The sequence below is a fragment of the Coturnix japonica genome, chromosome 7 (assembly GCF_001577835.2).
Source record: "Coturnix japonica isolate 7356 chromosome 7, Coturnix japonica 2.1, whole genome shotgun sequence".
In the NCBI taxonomy this organism is placed as follows: domain Eukaryota; kingdom Metazoa; phylum Chordata; class Aves; order Galliformes; family Phasianidae; genus Coturnix; species Coturnix japonica.
In genome coordinates, this window is record NC_029522.1 from 7,687,804 (window position 1) to 7,699,887 (window position 12,084).

General features: G+C 44.0%; 1 protein-coding gene across 16 annotated transcripts in view; it reads right to left on the reverse strand.

The window, feature by feature from the left end:
- IKZF2 (IKAROS family zinc finger 2) overlaps positions 1-12,084 on the reverse strand; it is a 109,727-nt gene that overhangs the window by 95,785 nt on the left and 1,858 nt on the right. For 6 of the 16 annotated variants that reach the window (XM_032445738.1, XM_015867970.2, XM_015867964.2 and 3 more), the window contains 2 exons: positions 11,011-11,059; positions 10,238-10,345 (listed from right to left, as the gene is read on the reverse strand). The exons of 1 other annotated variant lie outside the window; for it this stretch is intronic. In XM_032445738.1, the coding sequence (XP_032301629.1) occupies positions 10,238-10,345; positions 11,011-11,044 (142 nt within the window). In that variant the 5' untranslated portion in view covers positions 11,045-11,059. Of the gene's footprint in view, positions 1-10,005; positions 10,199-10,237; positions 10,346-11,010; positions 11,093-12,084 lie in introns of those variants that run through there. 9 more of the 16 variants (XM_015867969.2, XM_015867965.2, XM_032445735.1 and 6 more) reach the window with 5 other exon arrangements.

Below are 12,084 nucleotides of genomic sequence, written 5' to 3' on the forward strand. Positions count from 1 at the left end.
GAAGCAATGCAGAAGCCCTGAATTTAGAAGGAACCGGCTACTCATCCTCCCTGTGTGCCAGGCATTCCACACCTCTCACACCTTTCCCCGTATCACCCCAGTGAGCCTTAGCCTGCCTCCGATGACAGCTGAAGTCCCAAATGCATAAGCAGGTATTGGCTTAAAACTATTTCCAATTATTGATCTACAAGTGAAATTTTATGCTGCAGATTCCCGCTTGGCTGGGCTACCTCTGAGATAAGGGAGATCTTAAGGGCCAGAGAGCAGGAAGTTTCCTGCCCTGGAAGGAGGGCTCCGATGGATTTTGCAATAACTTCCTTCCCTAAGGCACAGGGCAGCATTGCTCCAGGCTGTTTTAAAAGCAGGGTTCCACTGTAGAAATGGCTGCATTTGGGACACAGGTAAAGTATCTTGATGTGAGTACTTTACAGAGCATTGTTATAGATTATTTCCTGGAATGCACTGGTTTGGTTTTGAATACATATGTGATATATATTTACTACAGCAAAAATCTCACTGCTATCGATTTCTCTATAAATATTTAATAGTTGCCAGTCACAAGCTAAATTTAAATAACAATGGCACTAATGACATTAAAAGAGTTTCATTCTTTTCAAAACTGTGAGGAGAAAAAGCAAATACCTTCATACAGCATCTTAACATTTTAAGAGCAGCAAGACAGCAACCTGAAACCACGCTGTGTGCGGATAGGCTGAGTCACGCCTGCTCTCACAGCCCTACCAGCGAGGTGATCCTGCACAGCAGCTACCATGAAGCAGGTCCTGTGAGGAACACACTTGACAGAGGCTGCCTTCCAACAACTCTTTCCCATGCAGCAGATCCTTTGACATTTATAAAGAGCAGCACTCGATAGCTTTCCCTTCAGCAGAGACCAAATTCACATCTCCCCCTTTTTTCTGGATTCCTAACACTTGCATGTCTATAATATTTATCAAGCCTGCAGAACTCTATTGTGTCGGACCGACACTCCAGTGCAGTGCCTTTACGTTGCATTTACACACACCACACATGCACAGACTTGTCACAAGCCAGGCCTGGACACACTTGCAGCCTTATTTCCCCACCAGCTGCCATCCTCCCCTACCTGGTGCAGGCTACTTCACACACAGCTGACTGGTGACAGCAATTATACCCTGAGCAGCCTGGCTTGGGATACACGAGCACGTGGGATTTTGAAGAAATAAAGATCTTGTGCAACTGACAATACAGATTTCAGAGCGAACCCAGACAGCTCTCAAGACCTGCAAGTGTCACACACTACTCGACCCTTGGCTATACATATGGCACATCATTCTTCTGAACTCAAGAACCACCTATAATCTGACACGTTGAAGCATACACACACAAGTGATGAAGCTGACTGCCTCCCACCTATAGGAGCTGAATTCATACTAAATCCTCTAATTTATCTCCACCTCTTCAGCCTATAATTTTGTTCACCCATTTGTATCTCTTCAACAGGCATCCTTTGTGAAGCTCTGCAAGATTTATTGCTGAAAAGGCATGATATAACGAGGAGATATTATTACATTAAATTCTATAAGAATAGATTATCCGAAGGATAACACCTAACAGTGATGGAGAGAGAGGACTGCGTATTAAAACTAGAGACAATTTTCAAACAGAGTGCACCAAGTAAAGCTGATAGCACAGATGGTTCTATACAGCTGCATGGAGATGTATCAATCTTACCCAGGAAGCATCTGCTCTAGTGCAAGGTTAAAACACCTGGTAAAGATGACCCACTTTGGGGAGATACAACCATGCAACTAGTGCACAGTGCAGGAGCCATAACTAGGAACAGAGCAAGGAAGTTTGCACAACTGCTAATTACACACGTTTGCCATCCTTCTCAAGCATTACCTGCACAAAGCAAAACAGACGCTACAGAATACTTACTGATTTCTCAGAAAATCATGAGGTACGTCTAAAAGACACAAAAGAGAAACAAAACCATACCCGACTTTCTTTTGCTTACTCCTTCTCCCCAGACTGCATTGCTAATCCAAATATGGTCTTCAATCTGCAGGCTCTTTCCTGGAAGCTTTTAAACCATCCATGACTTCAAGAGAACGGTTACTCTTTCTCAGATGAATAGACCTCATCTCACTTCTGTGTAACAAAACTCGCTGTTTTCATACAGAATCAACTTGTTTCATTTTCAAAAGAAGGGAATTCACACCGTTCTGTCTGCTGCTCTTTGGACGGGAGAAGGAACTGATCTCTCATTCATGCTGCTGGAGTCCAGAGGGTACCCAGGTGTAGTGACCGATGATTCTCTTGGTTTGTGTTTTACGGATACACCGCTGGCTGAGAGAGCACATCTGCTCACAAAATTAATCACAGTTTGTCCAGAGGCCGAGTTAGGCACTAGGAGAGTAGGTGTAAATTCACACTGTTCATACAAACACCCCATGCCAAGAAGTGACTGTAATAAAATAGTTTCTATGGATTTGGGCATACCACAAGCTCCTCTAGCCAGCTTTCCGTGCCACTCACCACCTTGACCTTCATGGGCCAAAGGAACAAATACCACCCGAGAAAAACAACATCCTTCTGCTATAATTTGGGCATTTTTGGACGTTGAGAGGAATGCAACAGAAACATGGCTAAAAAGGAGCTGAGAAGCCTCCAGCCTATCATTGAGCACAGATACCTTTAGGATACTACTTTTTTTGTTGTTCTCTCCCACTTAAACAGCAAAGGGGATGCACAATAAAGTATTCCTCAGCAGAAACTCAGGCTTCATCACACACAGGATTTTATACAGGTAAAATATCACCCCTGTTTTAAGCCCTCCCCAGATCTATCATAGGCTGGAGATTAAACACGGCCTGTCTTTCCTCCTCACATGTGAAGAAATCTCATTAGAAAAAAGGTGATAGAGAGGACAGGAAGATAAGGTGGTGATTTGCTGTGCTTCACTTGGTCCCGCTTACTTTGGAAACCGCTTCAGACTTCTGCCCCCAGGACAAAGGGCTGACACAAGCAGCACCAAGACACAGCTGGGACTTTTATCTTCATTGCACAAAGCTTTGGCAAGGAGACTAGAGCCAAATCCTCACAGTAACTCCTCTAGCCCAGTGACGGTAAGGGAAAGAACAGCAAGATTATCATTAGTAGACCCTTTCTCTCAGCCCTACTGCAGTAGCTGCTCTTACATCCAGGACAGCCACACAAGTGGCAGCAACACTGACAGTCCCTGCAAGGGGATCTGACACATAACTGTGGCTTCACTGGGAGGTGTCCATATGCACAGCAGAGGAGCACTGAGAGAGCTCCATGGCCTCTGTTTACAAGTAGGGACAGAACAATTATGCTTCAATAATTGCTCTGAACTAAAAGAGCAAATGCAGTGCACACAGTGTGCCATACCAAAGCAGTCACCAGAATAATGGAACAACAACTCAAATACTGGAAAGCAGACTCAAAAAAAAATAAAGGTACTGAGGAAGCAAAAGTTACTGATGAATCAACCCCATGCTTTACCAGGAATAGCATCACTGGTTTTCCAACATACTCCAGTGTCCTACCTGTAACGCTGCTTGCAGACGACCTGCCCCAGCCAGGGTATGCTCACAGCAGGAGCTTCAGCTAATGTCACTCTGCTGCTGAGGGATTACAGCTCTCCAAGCCACAGGTTGACACAGCACTGCCCAGGAGCCTGTAATATGGGGCTAGCTCCCATCTCAAGGCCATGTTTTGCTGCATGGTGTAAATAGGGGGCTGTCCACATACAGACCTGCTAATGCTCAGCTGGGTGAGAAGAGTTAAAATGTTACGGTTGCTCTAACATAATTGTAGCAAAATAAGGTGCTTTAGGACTACACAGCTATTTCAGCGTGAAACAGGAAATAAGCTACACTGGTATTAAGGTACTGCTGTTTAAGTATGATCGTGGGGCTGTAGGAATTAAGCATTCCACAAAACCTTAGTGACTTTTCACAAAGCCTAATATATGCCTTTCAAATCCAAGTTATAAACGGTCTCTGTGATTAGGGGAAAAATAACAAACAAAAACACACAAACGGACTCCCTTACAGCAACAAGAGTTGGGGAGAAAAACCCAGCCTCCTGTCACCTAAATCTAAGCCATGTATGCCAAGTCTCACTGCTATCAGCAATAAGCAAAGCTGTGCTTCCTTCCATTGAGATGCAGCACTCGGCTCCTGGGACACCACACAAGTTCATGCCTGTAGGCAGGGGACAACATGCCATAGCACAGGCACAGCACCACGGGCTGGTAACAGGCTTCATTACTATCGAAAGCAGCAGCACTGCATTCTCCTAAGTCTTCTGCAGAGGTGCCTCAAGGCAGACCTCCCGCAAGGAGTTTCATTCACCACAGCGCAATGAAGTAAAAGCAGACGGCTGTCTTTTCCTCTTGGCTAGAATTAACATCACTCCAAAATTCTCTTCTTGCGGTGCTTGCCCTCACTAATGCATGGGGACAACAAGGGCAACTGCCTTTACACCAATAAAGCCCAGCCCTGCAAACAGACATTTGGCTGGAGAATGAGGAGAGCCAACGGCCCACAGGAAAATAGGAAAAAGGCCTAAATCTCAAGAGAAAACACACAGTGGGACCTTCACAAAGATCTGGAAAGCAAAAGACAGAACACTCTATAACAGGTATCCAGCGCTACAGCTGCTGTCAAATGGCTGTTTCAAGGAAGACGGCGATTGCTCTTTTTGTTGGCATGTCTGAAAAGGAACCGAAATTCCATAAGCAAATACTGAAAACATGCTGACTCCACAGCTACCAAGAGCAGCGAGTGTTGTAACAGGGCGTGTACCAAGGAAAGTTAACTGAACCTGACAGTCCCAGAAAATAAGAGAAGCTCCCTAAGAAAGGTGTGTGCTGCAACAAAGCCCTGGCAGTTGACCTCTCAAGAGAGTTCCATCAGAATGAATAAAAACCTATTTAATGAGATTAACCGATCAGTTCACTCCACCCTCATTATAACACTCACCAAAAGGGAGGAATGTTTTTACAACCAAGTACCTGATTCCATCGGGAATGCCTCAGACACACTGACATCAGATATAGAAAAAAAACCCACTTTATTTCAGTAACTACCTTGTGTTCAACTACATGTTACTCGTATCAGGGGAACTATTTGAAGACTTTAACGACCCCAACATGAAGGATCTAGTGGGATGCGGATTAACGTAAAAGCAAGAGGCACCCAGCAAATATTTCATTGCCATTTGTTTTTCTTTTTTACTTCCTTTTAAATTAAATCCGCGCAACAATGCTGCAGAACTTCAGCTGCTTATGTGTGGATGAAGATTTAAAGTCTGATCATCGCCTCATCTTTCTTTCCCCTCCTTAAACGTCAAGAAAGCAATTCTCAGTGAATCTGAGGTTAAAAGACTAAATTTAAGAAAACTCTCCTGTAAGCATCAAAGTCACTTGCTTCTTCCATTTCTCTGCCACACTTTATTGTGTTCATCTCTTCTGTCTAAGCTCGCCACCCTGCGACCTGGGAAACGATAGGTACATCTGTATTTAGGCAGCACCGAGGAATCCCACAGCAGAGTCCTCTAAAATATCACACTGTCAAGGTAGGGAAGTCAGATGAGGACTGCAGGACATGGGTAGACCAACAGAAGTCTGCACCCCAGCACTGAGGCAGGATCAAAGATATCTGAGATGTTATCTACCCTACTCCTTAAACTCTGAGGAAAGAGATTCCTCAGCACGACGAGGTAACCCAGTCCAAGTTTTTAGCACCATATGCAGTGTTTCACACTTTGCAGATATTTGGAAGAACTGGAAACCTGAATATCTCCGCTTATAAGCGCAACAGCCAGGCTGCCAGAATTCTTCATGCACCAGTGCATGTGTCAGGGAGTAACTGCTGCAAAGCACCAACATGTTTCTCCCTGCAGCCCAGTGCAGCCAGCCCCAACCACCACGAGTAAAGAAAAGCCTCAAGCAGAGGCTCAGCCTCAGTCACCTCATGCACAGAGCAAGCACATACTGAGCCAAAAAGAAATCCAAAATGAGGTCCAGGCTTACTTGCCTCAGCTGTAGATTCTGGTGATGGCAAGGTTTGTTTGGTGTGTAGCTGAGGCACAGAGCAATCCCTAATTTAATGCAGTTTCATTCCAAAAGAGAGGCTTCACAGTTATACGTACACATGTGGTGCTGACACAGTGGTGATACACAAAACACACCGGTCACAGCAGCTCAACTGTGATAAAGCAGAGCTCATGTGGCAGCGTGCAATCAAAAAAACAAAGTAATCAGGAAGACTGAGGATTCTGAAGCTACAAAAAGTAAGAAGAGTATCTTAGTTAGCCCAGCAATCTGCCCAATTGCCAGGACTGCGGCATTGGCCACTTCTCAGCAAAACTTTGCCTGAGTCCTCTCACCAGATTCAGACCTTACACACTGTTAGAGAAATCACGCACACTTAACATGGCTGTCCCAACAGCGGCATCATTCCCCATGGAGTAAATGGAATCACCTCATTACTTTCCTCAACTGAGTCACCAACAATATATTTTCTTAATAAATTACCTCATAACTTAGCAACACTCCTAAGCTATTATAAACATCTTGAAAGCGTACCACAATTTTAATCAGTTTCAAGCATCAGATGTGGCGTTTGATACTTCTGATTGTTCTGACTCCATTTCGTTTAAGGGCTCCTTTTGTCTATAAAGCAGAGATAAGACAGTTATCTAGGACATTCTCTGAAAAGTCTCTAATTTAAGAGGAAATTTCCTCTGTCACTGACTGCTGTTACTTTCCATAGGACACCAGGTAAGTTGTGGTAGAAAAGCAGCTGCCATCCTACAGAAAGCGACCGCTATGTATCAAGACCAATGTGTGCCCCTGCAGCCTTATGGCTGATGTTCTTCTAAGGCCATTTTAATCCCCAGGGGAAAAAAAAACAGCCTAATAACTACAGTAAGAACTTGCGTGGTATTTTGAGGAGGTGGCTGGAAATTATTTCTTTTAAGAGCTTGTTTTATAAAGATTCCCTATCTGCTTTTAAATTAGCATGCCAATTCCTATGCCTAGTTTCCTAATCACCTGCAACTTGGTCCTGTTGCCTTCAGTGAGTGTTAAATTGATTCCCCTGAACTCTGTGGGGTCCAGAGTTTGGCTTAAGGCCACCCAGAGAACTGTTCAGCACCAACGTGGAGTTAATCGAGCAGCCCTTAGATACCCATTTCCAGGCATCACCCATCCAAAGCGTTCCTTCACAGGAGTTCTAAACAGAATCTAGACTTCCAGATCTGAGGCTGTGTAAACACATAATCCCTAATCAGCAGGTATAGCACTTACTTGTCTTTTGCTGTAGAGGAAAACCAGAAGATCTATCAACCTATTCACTTTGACTATTTACATGTATTTTAAATCTCTGCTTACATAAAACTACAATGAAGTATTTTAGAACAAAGCATCTGCCAAGATACATAGAGTACTCTGCTGAAGGCAGATGCATACCGTAAGGTGCGTGTAAGATCATTAGTTAGCTATGACAGGTGATTTGCTGTGATTTATCTTTCAGGATCACCTCATTCACAAGGAAAATTGAGTGTCGGCCCCATCTATAACCCATACATGCAGCCTAGATACTTGAAAATGATAATAGGTTAAAGGATGCAGCAGACAATTCTCGAGCACGAGCCAAAATATTTAACCTGAAACCTTTTGGAACAGAACCCAAAAGCATCAGTAGCCCAGCCAGAACTCCGACTAACATGGAATTGCCAGGGGCTAATGAACACAGAACTCTTTACCTAACGCATAATTTTACTGTTGCTGGGAGAGCACTGCTCAGTCGTTTCGGTACAGATCCAAGAAATTTGCTTCTTATGGTTTTGTCTCCGTTTGAGGCAGACACAAATTAAAGCTAAATTAAGAGCTGTGGTTCAAAATGAGTCAATGGAACGCAGGAACAAAGGTCAGAACGCAGATCTCTACCCTGCAGGTGCATATCCTGGGCACACAGCAAAACGGGGCCACCCGCTCCCTTGGGACAGCTGGCAACAGAACCAGGACTGAAACGTTTCAGGTCGGAGCCGGGGCGATACCCAGCTGGGATGGTGTGCCCTGGGTTTCACTGGAGCGGCAGACCAGCAGCAAAGCAGCAGCTCCGCTAGAAATTAAACCATGCTCAACTTTGCACAGCCATCTCCTCTGCTTACAACACACTGCTACTTCACGGGCCTCCTTGCAGCACTGCAGCAGGATGGACAACGGCTCAGTCCAACAGCAGCAGCTCAACTTGCACATAGTACAACCGACAGCCATTCCACCTCACCTCCAGACGGGCTTCCCGCTCCCCTCACATCAGGCCAAAAGCTCTGAAGCAAAGCCTGGTGATTTACCCTATGCAAGCTAGCTTCAAGATTGGGCCAAAAACCTTAAGTGAACCATTTTAACAGACGCCACAAAAGCCGACAACCCATAATCAATACCTTCCATGCTTAAGACAAACCGCCTCATTCCAAAACATTCCTGCGCCTGCAACGAATATAAGAGACAACACATTTCAGAAACTCCAACTCTGCATGGCTTAAAAACCCCAGATAGAGCCCCTCGTTTTTCAACAGCAGCGCACACTTAACACAAAGCCAGTAGCGATGAAAGCAATTGAGACACCTGTGAGACACCACAAAACACATTTGAAAGAAAGACCATCACCAAGGCGTGTGTTGTACAAACTAACAACACTTAAAGACCATTCAAAACGTTAACACAGAGAACGCGAAAATACTGAATGTGTTAAAGTATTTTTGCATGACTTCATTCTGGAGCTTTTTAATTCCCTAATTTGACTCCAGTTTTTAGTCTAGATTATAAAGAAGATTTAAACCAGGGAGCTTTTTTCCCCTTCCTATGAAGCTTTCCCATTAATAAAAAGGAAACAAAGAAAATGAAGAAAGTGAGTAGTAAAACTTTTACAACATAATAAAATACATCAGAATCCCATTGCAACAGCACTGGAATTGTCTAAAGATGCTGAATTATGATAGGTTGTCATATAAAGTTCAGTCCGGAGTATTAGCAATCATACTCTCTAGCAACATGTATATATAATTGGGAGTTCTTCATAATAACCCTCAGTTTTAAAGGCTCATAAAAACTGTGTTTTACTCATAATTTGTAGGAGGAAAGGAGAAATTCTTAAAGGAGAGGAACATCTTTTTCTCAGTCAGAAAGAGTTGGAAGGCGATACACCACGTACTTTAAAGCAGGCAATCCTAAACGCTCGCTTCTTCTTTAGTGACTTGGTGAAAATACTATATAGTCAGTTTAAAAAGATACATTAGATAGATACTTATCTATAGCATGCACACTAGAAAGAAAATCAGTATCACATAGTGCAGAAAGGAACCTTCTGAAAGTAAGCTGTAAGCAACACCTGCCACCATACACTTTAATACAAGAACTGAGGGACACTAAGGTAAAGGTGTCAGCACAACCTTGTAACTCAAAGTAAACAAACTAAAAGGAAAGGATGCTAGTTTTATGAATTGTGTATCAAATACATTTATTCACCTCCGTACTATCATGTGAAAAATAATTACAAACACCCTGTGAGCACTTGATGCACTCAGTATCTCAAATCTCTTCCCATTTTCTCAGTCTCCTCCTAGACACTGTAAAACAAGACTGTAAAACAGTGTGCTAGCGAGTCAACTGCTGAGTGCCATAAACTTCCCATTACCCCAAAGCCATCTCTGGACTCGCCAAGGCAAAGCTAAGCTAATGAACAGGATGCTGAAAATTCCGAATGGTACAGTAAAATACAAGCTGCCGTCAAACCCAGATATTTCAACTTCATACTTTTGCCAGAGTAAAACCTTTTTGTAAATAAGAAGCGTTTGTTTTCAAATAAAGCTGCTTCTGGAAGCACAGCAAACAGCAAAAATAGCGCAACAACAATTTCCATTTGGATCGCAAAACCCGATGAAACAAAACAATACCGGCACACGTCAAACTCAGAGTTTTCCTACCTGGAACAGGTAAGGACCAGCTCTCAAATGCCACTTGGGGATAGTTCAGACTGGTAATCCCGTTCATGGTTAGATGAGACACCAGCACCAACAAGAAAACAGAAGCCTACCCCGTCCTTCTCTTCCTTTATTGGCAAAGCCTACAGAAGTGGTTAAGACCAGGAAAGCAAGCCGAGGACCCCGACTAACCCAAAAACGTTGCCAGAGAGAAACACGTTTAAAAGAGACTTACTGCTTGCCACGTGACTTGGTGAGGTATGCTGCCCATTGGGTGTACTTGAGGTGAGGTCAATAGCCATGCTGGAGTGCTCCCTTTCGGGTGAAAGCTCATTGTCACCTGCTTTCACAAAATAAGCCACCCGTAAGTTTCCATCCCAGCAAAGCAACCCCATGATTAACAGCTACGCCTTGCCAGCTCCCTGCACCCCTGTTTGCCTTCCCTCTACTAGGGAAGCCTTTCAAAACCTGTGGACGCTGGATTCCCAGTGGCCAAAAGGAAATATTTGACAGTCTGATTTTAAGAGCTCCCTCAAACCTCCCGTCACCAGCCTTTTGCAAACACCCTTAACAAAAACCCTGCACCAACTGCTCTGTCTCAGTAGAAATTAGTATTACTTCTCCATTTGCAAACACTGAGAATCAGAACCGGGTAGCAGGAGACCGAATTCCTACTTGACAGGACAGACCTTCCCCTCGGAGCCCTTGGTCAGCTGACAGTTAAACAATGCACTCAAAATAAGACATTTTGCCCTAACACAGAGAAAGCAGGAGAAACACACAGCAAAAAGCAAGGAAAGTTGCTGGCGAGGTGCTCACTCACGCACCCATACCCACACATTTCCCATTCACACACAAAGTTTATGTTTAAATGCCATTAATTCAGTGGCATCTGACAGCAAAGACCGTACAGAAGGAAGCCAAAGTTTCAGGTGCCCGCATTAGAGAAAGATAGCGGGGGGAAAAAAAGGAAGCACTATAGAATAATCAAATAAAATGACTACTTACATGTTATATATCCATCAGCAGCCTCTGCTTCCATAGTCAAAGTGCAGTGCTGCAAGGCAGAAAAGTACACCCTCAAAGACACCTGTCAGTATCAACCATTAAACGATTAAACTTACTTAAAGCCCTGAGTAGTTAGACCCATTTTGCTGCTGTTGCAACCATTGCCTAGAGAAACACACAAGTGTGGTGCATGTGCTCGCTTGCAAATCACCAAACCCTCCCTGCAAATCATCAGAGAAATCCAGCTGACCCTTGGGCAGGCTGTGCTGGGATCTTCTTGGTCTGACCAAACCCTCACTGGTCCCCACTCACTGTTTTCACCTCATTTTAGCTTCCCCACCCCGAGTTTCCTCTTGTCTCTTTGAAGCAAGGATTGTAACGCTTAAGGAATGATCAGCTCTCGCAGCCAGAACAGACTTGCAGGAGGTTGGCACTATTAACAATTGCTCTTTCCTCACCTACTCCAGGAGATCCCGGTCTGCCCTAAACAACACAAAGCCCTCAGTGCCCCTTACAGCCCCACAGCAGCACACACACACACACCTGTACACGCACCTGTTCCTCCTCACCTCGCTGATGTGCCCCAGCACGGGGCCCAACATCACACGCAATGCTCCCAGGCCATGCATTTTGTGGCATGAAGCAATCTTAAAGTTTCTGGAAGCACTTTGCTGACACAGAACAAGCTATTACTTTCCAGAAACCCAAGTAACTGTATAGAATGACACCCCCTAGCTATCATTTGATATATATTGAGGAGAAAAAAAAAAAAAAAGAAAAAAAAGAAAGGAGACAGAGAGGGATCAATAATCTTAACTATGTTCTTTTAACTGGAAAAGTTAAGAAACCAACATGACCAGAGGAGAATTTTATTTCCTCTCTCCCTCCACGGCCTCTTTTTTGCCTTTAGTTTCAAAACTCTCACTGCACCAGGCAGCTAAATTATTCACAATGAGCCATTTCTGTATTGATCGCCAAGTATATTTAGCCCTGGCTCCTGGAATTTCTCCATTACTTACTGGAAAACAGGCAGCTTCACTTCTTGTCTCCAAAACCACTTCCCTCCCCCTCCCT